The 21,526-nt window shown below is 53.4% G+C and overlaps 10 protein-coding genes across 10 annotated transcripts; 5 read left to right on the top strand and 5 right to left on the bottom strand.

The window, feature by feature from the left end:
* Nucleotides 1-11: 11 nt before the first annotated feature.
* On the bottom strand, nucleotides 12-1,607 carry BDW74DRAFT_189060 (sulfatase family protein; the record flags this gene model as incomplete). Its single annotated transcript, XM_073731885.1, has 1 exon — nucleotides 12-1,607. The coding sequence occupies one exon, from the start codon at nucleotides 1,605-1,607 to the stop codon at nucleotides 60-62; it is 1,548 nt and encodes a 515-aa protein (XP_073578175.1). The 3' UTR covers nucleotides 12-59.
* Nucleotides 1,608-1,900: 293 nt separating this feature from the next.
* Nucleotides 1,901-3,744, bottom strand: BDW74DRAFT_189057 (uncharacterized protein; the record flags this gene model as incomplete). Its single annotated transcript, XM_073731884.1, has 2 exons — nucleotides 1,901-3,645; nucleotides 3,694-3,744. The coding sequence occupies 2 exons, from the start codon at nucleotides 3,742-3,744 to the stop codon at nucleotides 1,948-1,950; spliced, it is 1,749 nt and encodes a 582-aa protein (XP_073578174.1). The 3' UTR covers nucleotides 1,901-1,947.
* Nucleotides 3,745-4,084: 340 nt separating this feature from the next.
* On the top strand, nucleotides 4,085-5,783 carry BDW74DRAFT_189054 (uncharacterized protein; the record flags this gene model as incomplete). The annotated part of the gene is made up of 4 exons (XM_073731883.1): nucleotides 4,085-4,542; nucleotides 4,594-5,156; nucleotides 5,203-5,403; nucleotides 5,455-5,783. The coding sequence occupies exons 1-4, from the start codon at nucleotides 4,103-4,105 to the stop codon at nucleotides 5,781-5,783; spliced, it is 1,533 nt and encodes a 510-aa protein (XP_073578173.1). The 5' UTR covers nucleotides 4,085-4,102.
* A 657-nt stretch (nucleotides 5,784-6,440) lies between these two features.
* Nucleotides 6,441-8,115, top strand: BDW74DRAFT_183698 (uncharacterized protein; the record flags this gene model as incomplete). The annotated part of the gene is made up of 6 exons (XM_073730584.1): nucleotides 6,441-6,650; nucleotides 6,703-6,739; nucleotides 6,799-6,866; nucleotides 6,927-7,303; nucleotides 7,409-7,473; nucleotides 7,601-8,115. 6 exons carry the CDS (start codon nucleotides 6,441-6,443, stop codon nucleotides 8,113-8,115), a joined length of 1,272 nt encoding a protein of 423 aa, XP_073578172.1.
* A 1,312-nt stretch (nucleotides 8,116-9,427) lies between these two features.
* On the top strand, nucleotides 9,428-9,997 carry BDW74DRAFT_183697 (uncharacterized protein; the record flags this gene model as incomplete). The annotated part of the gene is made up of 2 exons (XM_073730583.1): nucleotides 9,428-9,668; nucleotides 9,747-9,997. 2 exons carry the CDS (start codon nucleotides 9,428-9,430, stop codon nucleotides 9,995-9,997), a joined length of 492 nt encoding a protein of 163 aa, XP_073578171.1.
* A 641-nt stretch (nucleotides 9,998-10,638) lies between these two features.
* BDW74DRAFT_189052 (carbon-nitrogen hydrolase family protein) lies at nucleotides 10,639-11,625 on the top strand (the record flags this gene model as incomplete). Its single annotated transcript, XM_073731882.1, has 3 exons — nucleotides 10,639-10,917; nucleotides 10,997-11,359; nucleotides 11,395-11,625. The coding sequence occupies 3 exons, from the start codon at nucleotides 10,639-10,641 to the stop codon at nucleotides 11,623-11,625; spliced, it is 873 nt and encodes a 290-aa protein (XP_073578170.1).
* A 462-nt stretch (nucleotides 11,626-12,087) lies between these two features.
* On the bottom strand, nucleotides 12,088-13,686 carry BDW74DRAFT_189051 (uncharacterized protein; the record flags this gene model as incomplete). Its single annotated transcript, XM_073731881.1, has 6 exons — nucleotides 12,088-12,136; nucleotides 12,340-12,831; nucleotides 12,864-13,217; nucleotides 13,267-13,442; nucleotides 13,532-13,593; nucleotides 13,644-13,686. 6 exons carry the CDS (start codon nucleotides 13,684-13,686, stop codon nucleotides 12,088-12,090), a joined length of 1,176 nt encoding a protein of 391 aa, XP_073578169.1.
* Nucleotides 13,687-14,453: 767 nt separating this feature from the next.
* On the bottom strand, nucleotides 14,454-16,971 carry BDW74DRAFT_189049 (uncharacterized protein; the record flags this gene model as incomplete). The annotated part of the gene is made up of 6 exons (XM_073731880.1): nucleotides 14,454-14,934; nucleotides 14,984-15,216; nucleotides 15,268-15,663; nucleotides 15,711-16,637; nucleotides 16,701-16,885; nucleotides 16,951-16,971. 6 exons carry the CDS (start codon nucleotides 16,969-16,971, stop codon nucleotides 14,519-14,521), a joined length of 2,178 nt encoding a protein of 725 aa, XP_073578168.1. The 3' UTR covers nucleotides 14,454-14,518.
* Nucleotides 16,972-17,113: 142 nt separating this feature from the next.
* BDW74DRAFT_171490 (FAD-binding oxidoreductase) lies at nucleotides 17,114-18,890 on the bottom strand (the record flags this gene model as incomplete). The annotated part of the gene is made up of 9 exons (XM_073727313.1): nucleotides 17,114-17,254; nucleotides 17,304-17,479; nucleotides 17,539-18,056; nucleotides 18,102-18,203; nucleotides 18,249-18,283; nucleotides 18,338-18,434; nucleotides 18,484-18,592; nucleotides 18,640-18,832; nucleotides 18,882-18,890. The coding sequence occupies 9 exons, from the start codon at nucleotides 18,888-18,890 to the stop codon at nucleotides 17,114-17,116; spliced, it is 1,380 nt and encodes a 459-aa protein (XP_073578167.1).
* Nucleotides 18,891-19,565: 675 nt separating this feature from the next.
* BDW74DRAFT_189047 (uncharacterized protein) lies at nucleotides 19,566-21,505 on the top strand (the record flags this gene model as incomplete). The annotated part of the gene is made up of 3 exons (XM_073731879.1): nucleotides 19,566-19,981; nucleotides 20,036-21,177; nucleotides 21,255-21,505. The coding sequence occupies 3 exons, from the start codon at nucleotides 19,566-19,568 to the stop codon at nucleotides 21,503-21,505; spliced, it is 1,809 nt and encodes a 602-aa protein (XP_073578166.1).
* Between the last annotated feature and the right edge of the window lie 21 nt (nucleotides 21,506-21,526).

Raw genomic sequence — 21,526 nt, 5'->3', positions numbered from 1 at the left:
GATGACGAGAGCGATACGAGTCTGCTTTGATGATGAAATCCAATGAGAGATGTATATGATTATTTGTGAGATGTAAGCGTATGCACAGCCTCGTCCCCAATTTCCTCCATCTTCTCCTCTAGCAGTCTCGTCATCCGCTTCACGACCTGGTTGTATGCAGGGTCCGAGTAAACATTGAACAGCTCCAGCGGATCATTGGCGCAATCGAAAAGTTCCCACTCCTTCTCCTGCCCACCTTTCCTCGTCCCCTCAAGTCCAAAGTCCTCATTGTACCAATATATCAACTTATACCGCTGATCCCGCACCCCATAGTGCGCGTACGCTTCGTGGATCACGTCACGGTGCATCCAGTACCGGTGGTACGCAATCTGCTGCCAATCGCTTGGTGTAGTACCGCGCAATATAGACCTGAAGCTCACGCCCTGCATATAGTTTGGAATCCGCAGGCCCGCAAGATCAAGGAACGTAGCCGCAAAGTCCACGTTGCAGATGATATCGTAGCAGATACTCCCCGGCTGTATTTCAGCTGGGTACTTGATGAGAAACGGCATCTGGAAACTCTCCTCGTACATAAAGCGCTTGTCGAACCAGCCATGTTCGCCGAGGAAGAAGCCCTGGTCGGACGTGTATACGACAACGGTATTCTCGCTTAGGCCTTCCTCATCTAGGAAGTCGAGCATGCGGCCGACATTATCGTCGATGCTCTGAATTGTCCGCAGATAGCGCTGCATGTAGCGCTGGAACTTGAATTCGGCGAGTTCCTGTGTTGTGGTAAAGGTGTAGATCGTCCCGTTTTCTTTATCCATCAAGCGGAGTTTGGATATGTCTTCGGGCCCTGGCGCAGGAATCTTGCGGTCATTGAAAGACCAGGTATCGAGCATTTTGACACCGACTCTTGATGCGGGACCCTCGGGCTGCACGAGGCCTAGGTCGGTGTAGGTTAGATCCTCCGCGACGCGCATCTTGGCCACCTTTGCAGCCTTCGCGCGGTTCTTGTAGTCGTCCGTGAACGTATCCGGGAGTCGAATGGGGTCGTTATAGAGATGGCGGTACCTGGGGTCGTATTCCCAGCTGCGGTGCGGCGCTTTGTGATGGCACATGAGGAAAAAGGGACGGTCTCGATCGCGGTTTTTGATGAAGTCCAGGCTCTTGTCCGTGATAATATTCGTCGCGTACCCTTCCTCCCTCTTTATTCCGTCCGGGCCTACGAACTGCGGATCCCAGTACTCGCCCTGTCCAGGAACCACGCTCCAATAATCGAATCCCGCGGGCTGGTGGTCCTTTCCTTCACCCAGATGCCATTTCCCAATCATGGCTGTCTGGTACCCACCAGCGCGGAACTGCTTCGCAACATTGGGCAGGCGATTGTTGATCTTCGAGTCGAGCGTCATTACGCCATTGACGTGGTTGTGTGTGCCTGTGAGGATCGCGGCGCGGGAAGGTGTGCAGATGCTGTTGGTCACGTAGCAGTGGTTGAAACGCATGCCGCCGGAGGCGAGACGGTCGAGATGGGGCGTGGAGTTTATGCCGGCGCCATAACAGGAGATGGATTTCGATGCATGGTCGTCGGCCATGATGAAAAGGACGTTGGGGCGTTTTGGCGGCATGTTGGCTGTGTAGTTTGGGGTGTTTTGGCGTGGTGATGAGAGGAGCGAGGATGAACCAGGACGAAAGGAAGGATGGTTAGATCGAAATCCCGTTTTTTATGTGAAGAGCGGACCGATAGCTATATTCTCATCTCCGTGAGCTTGAATGTAGATGGCGTGGATTGAGTGGAGCAGAAGCCCGATGAGGGCTGTGGAGGACGGCTGTCGGCGGTTGTCGGCCATCGCGAGTTTGCATTGGCCGAGTTGGCCCGCACTGCAAAAAAAAAAACCATCTCCAAAGCACAGGTCCGCTCGCGGGGGTCTGGAAGCAGGTGTCTAGATTCGTCATTTTAGCAGCTTATTACGCATCCGCCTCCATATTGCCGATTACAGGCCGCGGTCGGGGTTTCGAAACCAGGTGCTCATAGTCATCATCCTCAAAGTTAGCCTGTCGAACCAAGCTATGTACCGCAAGTTGATCGTGCCGATGCAGACCTCCACCAGCCGACACTCGAGACGCACCGATACCGTAGGTACCGTGGTGTATCAATCGTCGCAAGTCGGCGATAATCTCTTGAGCCCACGGGGCCGCGGCGAAGAACTTGGACAGCAGTAGAGAGGCGACATTTGCCGCGCGGAAAGCACCCTCCTCAGATAGGCATTCCTCGATGTGTCGTAAAGATGGTAGGAACAGGATCAAGCGAGCAGATTGATAGGCGCAGACTGCCACATAGGACGGTAGCAGAGGGAGGTTTAGGCTAGGGTCCAAAAGACTCCCTGATATCTTGAATATCTGTTGAACGTGGAGTCTACACACCTCCGCTGCGTGTTTTCTAAAGGTAACGTCTGTCGCATCCATGATGATTGTTGGAACAGCCTCAGCGTAGCCGGTGAGGAATATGCGGTAGAGGTCGCAATGGACTTGGTGCCACGAGAGAGAGGCAAGGAGGTATCGCGCAAACCACCGAGAGTCCTTCATCTTGAGCGGTTGAGTCGTTGACGAGATGGAAAAGTCATGTTGAAGTTCCAGGTCTGCATGCAGCCGCCACAAGTCGGTTTGGATCTGCTGCACCAGGCCCGGCAGTTCAGCCATGGGCTTGTCCGATATCGATAGCTGTCTTGTAAGTCGCATGACGTCCCTCTGAATTTTCGATAGCTGGAAGCAGGCGGCCAGGAGGTTCGGATGGTTCGACGGTTCTATTTGCGAACCGGAAAAGCTTTCCTCGGAACGAGGTAGCTGCTGGTAGACAATGCTGTAAGGCATCGTCTCGTACTCGGGCAGTCCAACAGAAAAGTGCCCGTCAATGCTAGTCAGTGCCCATAGCACCCGGCACCGGGTCTCCTGCGCCACTGGAGCAAGATCCGGCCGTTCGTAGTTCAGCCGCAGGGCTGTAGCAGATCGCGCGGCGATCCCAGCTAGCATATACGCGCGGGCGAAATTACCGGTCTGGATGTGGTAGTGGATAACGAAGAGGAGACATTGAACGCGGCGAATTGATGGTTCATGAAGATGGCCCCAGAGCTCCGTTTCCACTTTGCTTATCCACAATTTGTCTTCCTTAACAGCTTCGCTCGGGGAAAGAAAGGCATTGGTGACGGCAGCCAGTGCCATAGCGAACGTTTCGTCGATGGTCCGCTCTAGGCATTGCTTCCGAATGGAGGCTTCATGAACAAAGGCGAAAGAAGGAATGGGATAAAGAAAGCGAAAGAAGCGATCAAGAGTCTCGCCCATGTCCACCGTCAAGCGGTTGGAAACCATAGGTCTGAGCTTGGGGCCTTGGGCTTGTGCCATTTCTCTCAGATGCAGTGGCGGGCTTGCTGGCTTGGACTCAACCATAGCAGTATACTGGCATTGTCTCTGCTGCTGTTGGCAATTGCCGCATGCAGGCAGTTCGCCCGAGCAACGTGCTTTGAGACGTCGACAAGCGAGGCATGCTCGAGTAGCGCGTTTCCGTTCTGGCGCCGAAGACGGCCTTCTCTCTCCATCTTTATGGAAGGAACAGTTGAACTGGAGTCGCTCGCAGCTGCCACAAGTGCTGCGTCGGCGATCACAGCGCACCTGCCAGGTTCAGTCAACTGCACCGGCTCGCCGCACAAGGAGGCTTACCTTGCGGTGTCGGCATTGCAGACATGGAGGTTGCAACGGCCTACGAAACATGACTCTCTAAATCTAGTATGGCTTTGAAGCGTATAAGCGTTTGTTGATGCTTCAAGCCCAAGGCCTCTGTTGGAGTGTTGGAGGCGGGGGCACGACAGCTGGAGTCGGTATGGCGTCGTCAGGAGTTGCGCCGATTGGCTGCTGAGAGACTTGTCAGGAACCAGCTCGTCCTGTCCCAGCATTTTCCGACTGCCGGCCGACTCCCGGTCTGCACCAGAGTCCAAATGCATCCGCGGGTTTTTATACGCCTGCGAGCACGAGATGCTGTATACTGAATGGCATCATCGGCAAGCCTCAAGCCAACTATATAAGCCACCCTCCAGGAAGATGTTTGGTGGACAAAATACCAGCATAAAAAATGGCCGAAACAACAGAAAAAGCAGCATATGTGGACGAGGTCGAGGTCGGTCGGAAAGCAGAGACAGACTTGAGTGTCCGTGATGCTTTGCGATACTATCGCCCAGCCGTGATCTGGTCTGTTCTCATCTCCCTCACCACCGTCATGGAGTCCTATGACATGCAGATCGTCCACTCTTTCTATGCATTTCCGCAGTTCAAGGAGAAGTATGGAGTGCAGCTCGACGATGGAGAGTACAGTATTCCAGCCAAGTGGCAGTTGGCTTTGAATTGCGCCAGTCTCCTGGGGTTGATGTCGGGCACTTTCCTCAACGGCTGGGCGTCAGAGATGTTCGGTGCCAGGAGAGTGATCATGGTTTCCCTTGTTGCATTGACTGGCTTCGTAACGATCACATTTTTGTCCCCGTCTGTTGAGGTCCTCTTCGTGGGTGAATTGCTTTGGTATGTTGCGCAAGCTGCTTTAGAGGACCAATTCTAATTTCTGAGTTCTAGTTCAATTCCTTGGGGCTTCTTTGCCGCTGCCACACCGTCGTATGCATCCGAAATCTGCCCTCTCGTTCTTCGCGGATACCTCACAACGTTTGTCAACCTGTGCTGGGTGATGGGCCGACTCATATCGACCGGTGTCCTGACTGGTACTCTGAATATTCCCTCGCAATGGTCGTACCGCCTCCCTTTTGCACTTCAGTGGGCATTCCCTCTTCCTTTGTTTATCGTGGCATGGTTCGCTCCAGAGTCGCCGTGGTGGCTCATCCGCAAAGGCCGCGTCGAAGAAGCCGAAGCGTCATTGAAGCGTACTATCTCCGCTCCGGACGGTCTCATCGACACGAAACCAATCATCGCCATGATCCAAAACACCATTCAAGTCGAGCACGATATGCAAATTGGCAGCTCGTACCGCGAGTGCTTCCAAGGGACGAATCGGCGACGGTCAGAAATCTCCATTGTCAGCTGGGGCTGTCAACTCATGCCAGGCTGGGCCATTCAGAATTACATCACTTACTTCTTTACCCTCGCTGGTCTCTCGTCCGACGATTCATTCAAGATCACCCTCGGTATGGCCCCTCTCATTTTCTCCTGACCATCCACTGACGTGAGTAGGCACGATCTCACTCTCCTTCATCGGCACCTGTCTGTCGTGGATCTTCCAAACACACATCGGCCGTCGTACCATCTACATTACCGGCCTTATAGCGATGCTTCCCTTGATGCTTGCCGTCGCCTTGCTGGGAGTAGCTCCTCAATCATCCGGTGTTCAATGGGCCCAGTGTGCGCTGCTGATGATCTGGTTCTTCTGTTACGGTTAGCTCACCACCTCTATCCTTCCTGGTCTCTTTGTCTAACCACTTACAGGATGCACGATTGGACCAATCCCATACGCGATCGCCGCGGAAATAGGCGCAAGCAACCTTCGCAACAAAACGATCGCCCTTGGCCGAGGCACATACTATATCCTCTCGGTCCTGAACTCCGTTGTGTCGCCGTACATGCTGAACCCGGCCGAGGGAGATCTGAAAGGAAAGGCCGCGTTTCCAGCTGCCGCATTCACTTTATTTCTTCTGATCTGGGCTTTCTTCCGGTTACCGGAGACAAAGGGGATGACAACGGAGACGTTAGATCATCTTTTCCACCAGAAAGTGCCTGCTCGGAAGTTTGAGGAGGAAGCGAAGAGGTTCCAGTAGCTCCTGCAGGAAGGGAATACGGTAACACAGCCAAGCCCAGGATTCTTAGTCAGAGCGCACCGTAACCAATAGAAAAAGCCAGGCCTGCTTTCTCTCTTTACCGTAATTTTGTCCGGGCAAGTCTTTTGGCCCTTCCCATCACTCTCTGCAGCTTCCGTTCCTCACAAGCCATTCTACTCGCCGAATCTTGAACAACGCCGCTCGATTGCAGCCATAGTGCGACGTCCAAATTTTCGATCGACACAATACCTAGGCTAGTCTCGACCACCATTACGCCTGGGTATTTGCCTCAGTTACTATACTTACGCTTAAGGCTTTGCGCGGAGATAGCTGACGACCACCGGGTACCCTACCCGCTGAGCCCTATTGAAGGGAGGTGAACGAAATATTGGATCCCCGCAAATCAGGCATCGGCATTTGGCAACATTATGTGAAGGATGGTATTGGTCGAGTCTCGTTCAGCCTGCGATGAGGCCTGGTTTTAGAGACCTTTTCCTCACTCAACGATTGGAGGGGCGATAAGGAGGCTCCAGTTTGAGACAAAGGAATCGAGTCGCCGCTAGATCCTGCAAAACGTCCTTCCATCCCTTAAGACGATCATACCCCCGAACGATTTTAAGACCAACTCTCGAGCTCCGTCATGATTCATCGATCGCCATGATAGCGGTAGGACCTTCCGGGTCCGCCTCGCAACCCCAAGGAATAACTCCAGCGTACCTCGCCGAGTCCAAAGCGGTGGAAATCTACGCCTGCATTTCCTTCCCTATTCCTATTATGATACTGTCGACAAGTATCCGGCTCTGGACCGAGCCCTATTTGCACCGAAACCGCTTGACAATTGATGATGTGCTCATTGTCTGGGCCACGGTATGGATCCCCCTCCAACTACAGTGAATCAGGATTGCTAACCTGGACAAAGATCATTAGTGTGGGCCTCAATGTAGTCATCCTACAAAGTGCGCCTTTCCCGCCTCTTTCCATGATCTCAAGCTCACCATAACTATTGCATTTTCAGCTCCCCAGTACGGGTACGCACGACACCCAGAGGCCGTTCCACAGGAGACCCTTAAGCACCTGGGCAAAGTAAGTGCCTGACAATGTGCTTCTACCCAGGTAGCGTGCTGACTGGTAGTTCTACGCTAGGTGATCTACACAGCGGTGCATTTCTATCTCGTTGCCAACGCCTGTACCAAGCTCTCCGTGCTAGCCCTTTACTACCGCGTTTTCCCATCGGTAACATTCCGGAGAATTAGCGTTGCAACAGCCATATTTACCACTCTTTGGCTCTTGACTATCGAGCTGGCCTGGGTTACTCAGTGCAAACCAGTCTGGAGATCCTGGGATCCCTTAGCCCCTGGCAAATGCACCGCTGTGGTCCCTAAGATGTATTACCACGCCTCTACAAACCTTGCACTAGATTTGTGGATATTCATCCTTCCTCTACCACTAATCGCAAAGCTACAGATGACTACGCGGAGGAACAAACTTCTTCTCGCCTGTATATTCTCCGTCGGGCTTGCGTTAGTCCTCCTCGCCCTCAGTTCAGTCCCCTACTATGAACCTCGAACATAGTATACAGACGTCTGAGCGTCTCGGAATCACGCTAAATGTCATACCGAACACAGGGCCTGCATTCTTGGCGGTGTCCGCGTCGCATTCGTCAATGACATGACTTCCCCCAAAACCGCCTGTACGTTGTCATGTCCGACAATTCCCCTGAACCACCTAGCATACTTCCTTCCATTGCTCTGATTGCTTTCCATCTTTCTCGCGAGTCGAGAAACACCACCACGTTTAACATATACAACCTAATATAGGGGAAGTAGTCCCATTCGCCATTACGTCCGGTTGGGGGCCGCTGACGAAAATCCCCTGCGCCAATTTACCCATCACTTACAAACCCCTCGCATCGGGTTTCCGGCGCGCAATGGGGTTTGCACGTGCGGAGCAAGGGCAAGGCGGCCGTTGCCCAGATTCGCGCAGCCCGCATAGCTTGTCGCGATCCCTGTCGCGCATGAAGCGCGTTCTGAAGTGGAAACGGAATATGAACATGGATGCTAATCTGGCGTATTCGATCCGGTTGACTCCTTTCGTTGGTTTGAAGTATGCTGGTTCTGAGCATCCGTACACTGGTGCAGGCCCTACCGGGGCGGACGTCGGCTCGAGCAGGAGATCTTTGATGCCGGAGTCGGAGCTGGAACTGGAAACCATGGATGTCGGCGGGGCTTTGGTGGAAAGGAGATTCGTGCATACTGTTACTACCACGGATAAGGATGGTACTGTTGATAATTATCGAGAGGATTTGCGCGGACACGAGCATTCAGTTCTCTAGGGCAGGGTTACATGTACTTTTTGCTAGATAGAACTTCGCACGGTCCATTATATAGACTAAAGCAATCAAAACGATCATCACGGGCTCTTGCTCTGATTGGTATTCTTGATAGTGTGTACCACTTGCGGGAACCTTCTGGAAAGCCTAATGGTTAGATGTGACATGGAGACTTTGCTTCAAGCAGTTTAGTCCATTGTATGTAAGTCAATCGTAGTCTTCTAAGAGTCTCATGGCGGTTGTGGGACTGAAGTCAATAGTTATATTGTTCAAGTGCTCAATCTAGATGATCATTTGCATTAAATAGTCTTGTCTGGATTTCCTCTAGACAATATATACGTACAGGTTGTGATGTTCAACGCTACTTTGTAGGGTTCTAGATATCGTTCCTCGTCCAGCGTATACGTAATGTTGGCCCTGAGTAGGCAAAGGTGGGAGCGCGAGGATAGTAAATGACGCCATTTTATTCGGGAACTAAGGGAACCAGGGACAAAATAAGCCAAGAATCCGAAGCCCAAGACCAAATGAGTAGGTAGGGTTGTGGATAGCAGGCGGCAGCATAGTGGAGCCTGGACTGCAAAACGGTCAAGTGACCACCCCAAAGCTCTTGGATTACAAGGTCATTCATATGGAAGGGTTGTTGCAAGGTGCTCAGTATCCACTCGCAGTCGGATGTATCCGCTTTATAGATTGATTCAATTCAAGCTGGCTAGCAAGGTTCTCACTCTGCAGGACATCGTTGCATTTGCGGTCCCTGCGGAGACCCTGTGAGAACCCTGAGGGCTGGATGGAGATGATTACTCGAAGATAAGAGGGTATGTCCGGATAACGGTTTTCTGCTCTAGATCGACCGCTTGGTGCTTGTCGTCCTTGGTAGTTGGTGTTCGTGAAGCGTTGGAGGTGGAACTGAGTGCTATGTGCAAGGTTTGACTGGTAGTATAAGACAGGAAATACGGGCCTTTACTGTCGATAAAGGCCGGTATCTACACAGCTAGAGAAAGTAAGCAGGGCTATATGCCTTGGAGAATGGTCATGGTTCGAGTGGATAGAGATATGGATACAGTGGCTTTAATCCATGCACGCTGATTACGATTCAATATACAGCTGGGTCTGTGGCAGGGACCTTGTGAAGTTATCGAGGATACAAACCGAGGCCCTTTGAGCGTTACGAAGGCCATAGGTAGGCCATCAGGGTACGCATTATCGACGTATATAAAGTCATAACCGTCGTCTCGTCTGACCATCATCAACAACCTCGGACAATCCAATCAACTTTCCAACCTTCCACCAACCAAACCCTCCACCTTCAGCCAAAATGAAGTTCTCCATCGCCACCATCGCCGCCTTCGCCAGCGCCCTTGCCACCGCAGCCCCCTCCAGCTCCTCCAGCGAGTTCACCCTCTCCGTCGCCGACACCACCTCTCCCACCGGCGACCTCAATAATCGCAAGGTCATCTTCCACGGCTCCACCCTGCTCGTCTCCGGCATGGCCAGCCAGCACGGCGTCAACTTCTCTGGCGGGGGCGGCTCGCTTGCTATTGAGAACGGCGATAGAGGTATGCTCCCTTTCTCTTGAACCATCTCCAACGAGTATACCTGGAGGTAGACTGGAGCTGACAATTTACTCAACGCAGTCTACGTCGCCCAAGACGGCCACCTGAGTCTCTCCGGCACGGACGGTGTTCCCTCTGGCGCTATCACCAACGGCTTCACCTTCAGCGGCGACGAGCTCCAGTTCGCACAGGGTGCTTTCTATGCTTGTCAGGAGCAGCCGCATCCTGCTGAGGGGGATGCGCCCAACGTTGAGGCGATTTATGCTGCTATTGATGGTGTCAGTTTCGGTGATAACTGTGTTGCTATTACCCTGAACAAGGCGTCTGTCTAAGCTGAGCTTTGTTTGCTTGAACTCTCGGATAGGTTAAGGCTGCGGAACATCATGATGGGTCGCTGGGACTGCTGCTTTTGCACCGCTCTACTACTGGTAGTGGTAGTGCAGTCAAGTGGCCAGGTGGGCAGCTTTGGCGGCTTTGGGCCTTTTATCACCTCTGACTTTTCAGATTTCTCTTTCTCTGTTGCAATGCGCTTGCTATGCATATACAAAATACACTCGTTTGTATTCCTCGTTATTCCTTCGTTTTTGATGTGTAGGGCTGGTCTTATCATCATCGTCAGAGGTCGTGCGGTTAGCCCTAACTAAATCTGCCTGCCTAGGTAGCATCAACACCATTCTTACGGTTAGCCACCACTTAAGGTAACTTTCCATTTAACCAGGCTCTTCTTGTCCCGACGTAAACAAACAATTCCTATCGCAATCAACAAATTTCATGCCGAACGTAAGTCATCTATCCAGCAGCTTTGTTCTTGATAGGTGCGGCGGCAACGGCGGCCCCTTCCGCCCGCTGCCCGGCTATGTACCGAACCCTAGGCAGGGTAACCCTACCTTGCTTAACGTTCCCTCACTCCCCCTCCCCCTCCCCCTCATCCCCAACTCCCTAACCCAACCTCAACACCACCAACATCATCAAAATGTCCACCCGCGTCGCAGCCTGCCACGTCTCCTCCATCTTCCTCTCCGCCTCAAAAACAACCCAGAAAGCCATCTCGCTCATCCACAAAGCCACAATCAACAATGCGCACCTCGTCGTCTTCCCAGGAACCTACATCCCCGCATTCCCCCTCTGGAGCGCTCTCCGCGCCCCAACCGAGAACCACGCCCTCTTTGAACGAATGCTCGCGGAATTAATTCACGCCGATGGGCCCGAGATAGACGCCATCCGCTCTGCCGCGAAGGAAGCACGAGTACTCGTTAGGATGGGTTTCTCCGAGAAAAGCACGCTTTAGCACGGGCACGCTCTGAAATAGTAATATCCTCATTGACTCGGAGCGGAGCGTTCTGAATCACCATCGGAAACTCATGCCGACGTTCTTTAAGAAACTTACCTGGGCGCCTGGGGATGGACACGGCCTGCGCGTTTCACATACGGCGCATGGGAATATCGGGAATCTGATCTGCGGCGAGAACACGAATCCGCTTGCGCGGCATTCGCTCATCGCGCAGGCTGAGCAGATCCATATCTCGACGTGGCCGGCAATCTGGCCGACTAGACTTCCCTCAGAGAGTTTCGGTGGCGAGAGGAACTCCGATAATGTTGCGGCGAACCGGACTCGGACGGCGGCGCATTGCTTCGAGGCGAAGTGTTTCGGCGTTCTTTGCGCGGGCGTTCTTGGTCCGGACGCAGTTGAGATGGTTACCGATGGCGCGAGTGATTCTGAGAGTGTGAGAATGCGCTGGTGGGATCGTCAAGGGGGGCAAGTATGTTCCTTGATCCTCCTGGCGCGACGCATCCGGCTTTTGTCGTTGATGAAAACGGGGAGAACATTGAGACGGAGTTTCTGCAGAGTGAGGAGGGGATCCTGTATGCGGATTTTGTTTCAGAGCGCTGTGTCGAGGGAAAACAGTACCATGATGTTGTGGGTGGGTATCAGCGGCTGGATGTCTTTGATTTGAGGTGAATTGGGAGAGGAGGGAGCCTGTTGTTTCTGAAGACGTAGTTCGGGTGGAGGTTGGAGAGGAGCGGAAGGGAGCTGAGAAGGCTGATGAGGAGATCTAAATCTATTCTGTTGTTGTGGTGTTGCTAATCCAAATGAATTTTGTTATAGAGTTTTTGGACGGGACTACTTTATCGCGAATTCGCTTTCTGTCAAACCCACGTGAAGAATAACCAAGATATTCTGTGATTACCATTAGCCGGCTCGACCTGCGTCGACTTCTCTTTGCCTCGGTAGCGAGGACTGAACAGAGGCACGCAAGGAAGCGTTCTAAGTGGCTTCGAGGCTGTCCAGACCACCATTGTTCTGTAAGGTTTGTATCTGAAAAGTGCGGAGGCCACCCGGCGGACATTCTATCACCTAGATACTCGAGCTGTTGGGCTAGGATTGTATATATATCGATAGCTATAGAAGCAGGAGAGGGACTTATGGTGTGACAATGTAGGGGCCTGAAAAGCAATAAATGAGTGTAGATCTGGAAGCAGCAGTATAATATCTAGAAAGATGAAATCAGACTCATGCTTTGAACGTAGAAGCAGATGCGCACAACTGAAAACAATTTGAATGGAATGCTGAAATAGCAAGGATATCGACCATTCTCTCTTCTCTCCAGGTGCCTTTGCTGAGGATTTCTCGTCTATCTCTGTCCCTTCGGTGATCGCATTCAAGCCGTCGAACCTCAGGGCCACGTCCTCGAGAGACAATCCGCGGGGTTCTGGATACCAAAAGTACGTGATAACGCACCAGATGATCAATAGGCAGACATAGACGATGTAGTACTTCCAGCCGATGCCATCCATGGCAATGGGATTGACGAAGGTGTTGAAGATCACGGCTACAATGCAGGAGAGCCAGGCAACCATGAGTCCGCGCGATCGCAATCGAAAGGGCCAGATCTCGCAAGGGTACGCCGTGAGTAGAGGGGTCAGCGCAATGTCATATCCGGCGAAATAGATGAATATGAATGGGACCATGGCAATTCCGGTTGCTGAATTAGCGGTGGACTCAAAGGAACCGCTCAGACCAGTCATAACAATGTAGCTCACCAGTATGACACCTGCCGACAGTAAAAAGAGCTTTCGCCGGCCCATGCGCTCGACGGAAAGCGCGGCGCCAAGGGCGAAGAAGAGATTCCAGATTTGCAGGCATGCCGAAATGAGGACTTGATCACTGGTCTTGGTTACCCCGACGGCTTCAAGTACAAGGATAGAGAGTATGACAGGGGTCCATTGCCAGCCCACTGGTCGTAGAAACCGAGAGTGACGGTGATGAAAAGCCGGTGGCGGTTCCCTGGCGTGCGGACGAGTTCTGCCCAGGTCGATTCCTTATCTGCTGCCATCTCCGCAATAATTGCATCCTGAATGCAGCGCAATTCGCCGCCGACCCAAGGAGCATTGTCATCTCCGCCGGCGTGGTGATCAGCCAACGCCTGTCGTGCTTCAGCAACGCGCCCGACAGAGACCATCCATCGCGGACTCTCCGGCACCAGCCAAAGCCCAGGCAGGGCCAGTGCAGGCATGAGGAACTGCAGGATAGAAAGAAATCGCCAGGCCCAGCTGGAATCCCAGGTTCGGGTACCGTACGTTACCCAAGCTGCAACGATACTCCCAATGCAGTGTAGCCACCTCGGCGATCAGAACCGGGGTTGCGCTCTTCATACAATCCATCGCCACACCAGTCAACAATCGAGCAACCATAAAGCAAGCCGAGTTGGGCATCCCAGTCTGAATTGTACCAATGATGAGATGGATAAGCGGAGCTAGATACCTGTTTTCCGTCAGCTGTTGCGGCGAGAGTGATTGTGGCGGCGGTGATCCAGCAGAGGGCGTCGGTGGAGTCGACCCATTTGCTTCTTGGGGTGTTCATAAACTCGATCCAACGGGCAGAGTTTGAGGCTGCTCATGAGGGAGCTCCTGTAGCCTTTCAGTGTTACTTAGCACTTGTCCACAATGGGCCAGGGCGGCGGATGGGGGTAAATTTACACAGAAACGTCAAGCAAATGATACAGATGCCTAGCTTGGCCATATAGCCATATTCTCACCAGCCTCGTGAAGAACTGTTCCCTGGGCCAGATTGGCCTGATACGTTTTCGCAGCCATCTGTGGTGTTACTAGGAGGTTGCTGGGATAGCACTAAAGACATGGTCGGGCAGAAGACATTGATAGACACGAGCTTATCTCTATCAGACGGAGACTTAAGAAAGTCTTAGCCGGTGCCAAGATGACATGAGAATGCGGAGATATGCGGAGGGAGTCCTTCTCTCCTCCCGGGACTGTGACAAGGTGTTCCAGACAGGACGGAGGAGCGGCCGCCGCTTCCGCCGTGGAGGAACCTGCTTACCTACGTAATCCTCCCCAGCGGCTTCCCTCTCCTCCCTCTCCTCGCTCTCCTCCCTCTCTCACCCCTTCCCTCCCCTCCTTCCTGCTCAAGCCTCCTTTATTCCCACTCGCTTCCACCTGAACATGTTAATGGACCAATCCCAGCAGTCGAGAAATAGGGCTGTCATTGCATGCAAATGCTGCCGCAGACCTAGGGTATCCGTCTCGCTAATCTTGTTCGTCGAAGGCTTGCTGATTGTGGGAAAACGCTGGTGTGACGGAGGACAGCCGACGCGCTCGCTCTGCCGGGCTGCGAGCAAACACGGCCCCCAACTAGTGATCAAGAATTTCCCTATCCGCAAAGGCCTTGGGACTCGTATGCGCTTGCGCCTGCCCCGAGTGCGTTTACTGCTGCCAGTACGGCTCTTGTGCTCCTGACACTGGCATTTGCGTTGGGCGTGCGCAATGATCTCAGTCCGACGGCGTCGACTATATCGACTTCGTAGCCGATATCAACACCAACTCTCTCAGAAACTCTCTCAGAAAAAGCTCGGTAGCAGCAATCCATCGTCCATATCCTGCAAGAAATGGGCCGGCAGCATGATATCCTCAATTCCATTATCCCAGTTTGAGATCAGCGGGTCAAGCGCATTGTACAAGCCGCTATGATCAGCTTCCCCCTGAATGTGTCGTCGATCTTGTGTCGCTCCGCTCGCATCATTTCCAGTATTTTGCGCCCCTATCGCTGCTGAAGTCCGTGTACTCTGCCTCTGTGCTTGTTTTAGACCCGAAAGGGCAATCGCGTAGTCCCTGGCTGAAGGATGGACATCAACCATGCAATGCAAAGTCTGGATACATAGTTCCCATGCGCGGTCTCGGTGTTCTTCGTCCAGCCCGTCGAAGGACGCGTCGGCGGAATATGCCAAAAGGAGAATAAATCCTGCGCTGATCAGGTCTATGATGCATTAGTTCTGTTGACCGAGCTGGAATTGTTTATGACTTACAGAAGATCCCATACCACCAGGCGCCTGAGGCATCTTGCATTGTTGCTCTCGACAGCGACTCGATCAGGTCGCATGCCGCCTGCACACAGCCCGCTGCGCAATTGGAACGACATAGCATCGACCATCGTCTTGTCCCTGCTTTTGAATTGACTGCGCCTCGGCCCTGATCGCTCAATGCTGAACAATATTCACTGAAGGCAGGGCGATACAGCAATAGCCGCAAATGCAAGAATCTACATGTGTCAGCAGAATCACCAGCTTCCCACAATTTGGACCTTAACTACCTGGCATGAAGAACATTTGACAGTCGCCTGCACAGCGGGAACTCACTGAGCGGCGACTGGGCGCCGGGGCCCCACTGCAGAGCCGGGTGGAGTGATTGCTCGTACTCGTCTAGAGCACGGTCAATATCGAGTATAGCCGGGAGACTTGAGTTTGCTTCATGCAGTGGAACGGGATCTGTTGTTTGCTCGACACTGTGATAGATTGTCGACAAGATTTTGCCCAGGATTCCGATCAACCTCGTGTTCTCGTACAGGAATTGGTTCCCTGAGACTTCATTAGGCGGTTGCTGGACCGTCTTCCCCGACGCCAGGTACTTGTCGTCAATTGGAGACGGCAGTGGAATGTTGTACGGAATGGGGGTCATTGCTGGCCGGCCCATTGTCATGCTGAGGATACTAAGTACGGTAAGCATCCATCTGTGAGAAGGGAAAGGAACGCCTACATATCCATGTGCACACAGGCACACCAAGAGCGCCATCGAATCTCCTTCTCTAATTCCGTCATGTCGCTTCCCCGCCGCCGAAGGTGCAAGCCCAATCCAATCGACATGCGATACGTCATCCCCACAATGTTCCAGCATCGGTTGGGATACGGTGTGCATTGCAGGTAGATCGCGACCAGCAAGAGCGCTTGGACATGCGCGAGGCTACCACTGTCGAGGATGTCGATGTTGATAAGCCCCTTTATGCGCTCATAGAACATGAGCGACGTTGATCGCTTCTCTTGTGGGGGCATATTGGAGAATTCACATGCGATGGCGAACATGGCGTTCAGGGCACAGTAGAACATTGTTGGAGGACAGTTCCTTCCACCGATCCCGACATCGGGAAAGCTGTTCAGCGCAGAGCCATCCTGACTTGACCATATGAAGTTGTACGAGGCGACGAAGCTCTCCTTATGTACCCAGGGATAGAACAAGTGCGAGTTGGTGAAGTAGATGTTCAACAACCAGTCTGCGGTCTTTCGGGGAGGGAGAGAGTAGTCGTCTGATAGCAATGAAGACAGGCCAGGGGCACAGGAGACATTGCAGGACGCGGCGGAAGGGGTCGCCGGCTGCGGTTGCCTTTGGGGGGTGGCATATTCCTGGACCAGCGACACCAGCGAGGTCTGCCCGTAGTATTGGTCTCCAAGATCCGTCTGACTTATATCGGTCACGGGGGCGCCCATTGCAGTGATTGATTTTGATAGCGATGGACTTTCGGGCGATGGATAGTGTTCGCAATGTTCCTGGACCGGAGCCCGACGAGGGGCCAGAGGTCTGACTGGTGATGTTGGGACCGGCGCGACTGCCGAGAGATCATGGATAGGTGATGACTTGGGTATCGACTCTTCCAGGTAAGCGATGTGGTCACGCAACGACTGGATGTAGCTTAACACGTGTCAGTTTGATTCTAGCATGGCAGACCCCGACTCGCTTAGTTTTCGCACTCACGCTCGCTCGGTCTGGAACTTTGCTGTGTCTGTAATGACCATATACTCGCACGGCTCAGTCGTATTGCTTCTCCGCTGGCATGCACTGCAGATTGGACGAGCACCGTCACATCGCACCTTGCGCTCTCGACAAGAGCTACAGGCCAGCGGGACCCGCCTTCGCTTGGGTGAGCGAGGCTGATCGGCCTGTCATGTTGACGTTAGTAGACTTCAACAGTCGACAGCCGTGGGGCAGTAACAATGGCGCATACACTACTCGATGGAGAAGGCATTTTTGGTGCAGGGAGAGTGGGAAACAGCCGAGTAGATGTTCCAGCGGGGCACTTATGAGAGAGAAAGTGGCGGGAAGATGCCGAAGCAAATCCCGCCCGGGAAGTACCCGGCTGTCATCCACTTCATCATTGCTAGTAGTAGCTACGGGTCGAATATTTTGCCAGGGTTCATCAGCCAGTGTGGATCTAGCGCCGCCTTGACGCTCCTCATCACCTCTAGTGAACCCTCGCCCACCTCGTGCGTCATGAACTCCTTCTTGCCCAAGCCAACCCCGTGTTCGCCCTGTGCCAGTCAGCATCGCCACCCTCTCCACTGCCTGGGGAAGACATACTGTGCACGTCCCATCCATATCCAGCGCTCGGCGGACCATGTCGTGGACAGCCTTGCTCACCTTGTCGCGGTCCTTGACCGCATCGAAGAGAATGGTCTCGTGGAAGTTGCCGTCGCCAATATGGCCCAGCATGCTCCCAAACAGGCCTAATCTGTCGAGATCTTTCTTGGACACATCTACCAGCGTTAGTGTTCGTCGAAGCTCATTTTCTTTTGTAACAGGGATGTGAATATACCAACGAGCTCGGGAACGCGTGACAGTGGCACTGCAACATCTGTCGACCACGCTTGGTGTCCCTCCTCCTTCATGCAGAGCATACTGAAGAATGCTTCCTTGCGTGCCGCCCACAGCGTATGCTGCTTGGCCTCGTCCTCTTCAAACTCAAAATCGTTGCCTCCATTGCGCCAGACGATCTCTCGCACGCCCGCAATGTTTTCTTTGACGCCAGCCTTGGTGCCGCTGAACTTGAAAAATAGTGTTGGAGCAACCTTCCATTCCCGACCAGTTCCTCCCATCTTATTGATAACGTCCATCTGCACGTCGTCCAGGATCTCCACAGCGCCGACCGGGATTCCGGCATGTACCACCTGGATAGCGGCCAGTGCGGCCTCTCTCATACTCGAGAATGTTGTCACCGCAACTGCAGTCTTCTCCGGAATGGGTGCCAGCTTGAGAGTCGCCTCTGTCACGAAGCCAAGGGTGCCTTCTGAGCCGGTGAAGAGGCTGTTGAGGTTGTAACCGGCAGATGATTTTCTGGACACCGTCAGCTGGGTATGGGTCGTACGATTGACGACATACCTCGGTCGCTTTCGCGTCTTGATGATCCGACCATCGGCGAGGACTACTGTCAGATTGATTACCCAGTCCTTCATCGTTCCATACCGGATGGCGTTGGTGCCACTATTCTGTCAGCACTCGTCGATTCATTTTCGTGAAACAAGATACCTGCAGTTGGTCGCAACCATGCCTCCGATTTTGGCCTGTGAAATTATTAGGCAGCGTTCATGGCCTTGTTCTCAGCGCTTGTTTCTCACCGGAGGCCCAGGGTCGACAGGGAAGAACAGTCCGCTGTCCTTGATCTCGTAGTTCATATCGATCCACGACACGGACGGTTGTACGACGATGTCCATGCTAGTCGTGGTTAGCCTCTTTGTTCCCTCGGCGCGACGAGGATACATACTCATCGGGATGAAACTCGACAATCTGATTCATGTTCATAAAGTCCACGCTGACTCCCCCGAACGGCGCTGAAAAATGCCCTTCGACGCTGGACCCTCCAGAGAACGCGACTAACAACCGATCAGCTTCTCTTTTAACAGCAGAAGAGACTACATACTCATCGGAACTCGGAACTCATGGCATACTCTCGCAATCGCTGCAACCTCCTCCGTCGATTGAGGATATGCCACGGCCACAGGGAGCCTTTCGATGTTGGTGGATGAATACTCAGAGTACCCATGATTTCTCAAATCCTCGTCATCAGTGCTGATGGAGTTCTCGCCGAGCTCTTTGCGGATTCTGTCCACTGCCTGGCGTTTCGTTAGAGTATTCCAAAGCAGGAACTTGAGCTTTATTCACCTTCTCCATCTCTTCTCGTGTGGCATACACCGGATTTGTACGCTTTGCATCGTGCGTATCCTGCGTCCTGGCGTATACCAGTCCGCCCGTTATAACTGAACCGACACCCGCTGCTACCAGGGAGCTGAACCAGGAGTACCGTGGCTGTGACTGCGAGTGCGACTCGGACTCCGGGTCTGACTTTCGTTGAAGCGCTGCCCGAGTGACTGAGAACGGTCGTGAGAAGCTCCTTGCCACACGAGTCGGAGCTCGATATTTCTTCTGGAACTGTATGATTCTTAACATGTTCCTCGTTAAGGATTGAGGCTGGTTAGTGTTGCTACTGACTCGTCCAGCCCGTATGCGCCCAAGCATATAAGCTTCTGACAACGTCCTTTGGCCTATGTATATCGCCTGTTATAAGGCTGCCTTGTACGGAAAGATCCCGTTGGCATCATCTTTACCTGTCATTGAGGGTTCCCCCTACTACCCATAAATCTGCGCAATTTATCCATTGAACGCCTGGGGCTAATCCCGAACCCTTCGGGAAATACCCGAGACGGATCCTATCCCGGAGGGACGGCAGTCAACACGCCATATATCATTGCATGGATCTCATGGACTTATCAGATCAAGTTCCAGCGCTTTATCGAGCCAAGCATTTTGTTGAGTGTTGGCTTTCTTCAACATTTAGATACCGCAAAGATGTACAACCTTACCCAGCATCAACGCACGCATACTGATTCTAGCCATAGGTACACCGCGTCCTACGCCTTCTTCGAAGCCCTCTGGGAGCTGGGCGTGAGGAACTGCTTCGTGAACCTGGGCTCGGACCACCCCAGTATCATGGAAGCGATGTCCAAGGGCGTAAAAGAACGACCCGATAGCTTTCCGAAAATCTACACATGTCCCAACGAGATGGTGGCGCTTTCCATGGCCGACGGCTACGCGCGCGTAACGAACGAGCCCCAGTGCGTGATCATCCATGTGGATGTGGGCACTTCCGGCCTCGGTGCTGCAATCCATAATGCGGCGACGGGACGCGCACCGGTTCTTATCTTTGCCGGCCTGAGTCCGTTTACCCTTGATGGGGAGATGAGGGGAAGTCGGACGGAGTATATGTACGTTGTGCCTAACAGATGCGCTAGAGGTTGTGCTGATTTAAATGTGGGCAGTCATTGGTTGCAAGATGTCCCGGATCAGAAGCAAATCGTCGCGCAGTACTGCAAGTATACCGGCGAGATCCGTACAGGCAAGAATGTGAAGCAGATGGTCGGCCGCGCTTTGCAATTCGCAACGAGCGATCCCAAGGGTCCTGTGTACTTGATGGGCGCGCGAGAGGTAATGGAAGAAGACATCGCCCCGTCTACACTGAACCCCGAGCACTGGAGTCCCTGCGGCCCATCAGCACTCGCTGCACCCGACGTCCAACTCCTCGCAGCAGAGCTTGTCAACGCAAAGCAACCGCTACTCATAACGGGTTACGGCGGAAGGAATTATCAGTTCCCTGGAGCTCTCGTGGATCTGGCCAATTCAGTCAAGGGCTTGCGGGTCCTCGACACCGGCGGCTGCGACATGTGCTTCCCGTCTGATCATCCCGGCTGGCTGGGTATGCGGTTGGGAGCGCATCCTGCCATCACCACGGCTGATGTAATTTTCATCGTTGACTGCGACGTACCCTGGATTCCGACGCAGTGTCGACCGCGGGAAGATGCTCGTATCTTCCACATTGATGTCGATCCGTTGAAGAGACTCATGCCGCTGGCCTACGTCCCAGCATTACGACGATATACAGCAGACGCATGCACGTCCATCAGCCAAATCAACGAGTACATACGGTCAACCCCATCCCTGCATACCACCCTCAACTCCGCCGAAGCGATTGAGCGCTGGAACACGATAAACAAGGAACATGAAGCCCGGATCGCCGAGATCGATCGGACTCTAACCCCCAGCACAAACAACACCTTTAACGCGAACCACCTCTGCGGCACACTCAAACGCCTGCTCCCGGAAAACACCATCTACGCCGTCGAAGCAGTGACGAATTCCCTCCAAGTTGCAGACCACGTTCGCCCCACGCGCCCCGGATCATGGATCAACTGCGGCGGAGGCGGGCTGGGCTGGAGCGGTGGCGGCGCACTCGGCATCAAACTCGCTGCCGACGCAGTCGCCAAGGCGCGCGACGATCCTGAGGCCCCGATGGTCGTCCAAATTGTTGGCGATGGAACGTTCCTGTTCAGTGTCCCCTCCAGCGTCTACTGGATTTCGCACCGGTATCAAATCCCCATTCTCACGATCGTGCTGAATAACAAAGGTCAGTAACTCTCATCGTTCCCGCATCATTCCTCCTATCTCCGCTACGGAGCAGGACTAACGAATTCATGCGCGTAGGCTGGAACGCCCCCCGCCGCTCCATGCTCCTCGTGCACCCCGACGGCATCGGCTCAACGCTCAACAACCGCGAGCTGAATATCAGTTTTGAGCCGAGCCCGGATTACAGTGGGATTGCGAAGGCCGCGACGGACGGAAATCTGCATGCGGTGCGTGTTAGGGAGGCGGATCGGCTGGAGGGTGTGCTGAACGAGGCGATCGGGGTTGTGAGGGGTGGGACGAGTGCTGTTGTTGATGCGTTTGTGCAGTGATGGGCTTAGCCACGGCTCACT

The sequence above is a fragment of the Aspergillus multicolor genome, assembly GCF_047715735.1.
Source record: "Aspergillus multicolor strain CBS 133.54 unplaced genomic scaffold BDW74scaffold_49, whole genome shotgun sequence".
Taxonomy (NCBI): Eukaryota; Fungi; Ascomycota; class Eurotiomycetes; order Eurotiales; family Aspergillaceae; genus Aspergillus; species Aspergillus multicolor.
This window is presented reverse-complemented; position numbering and strand designations above follow the sequence as displayed.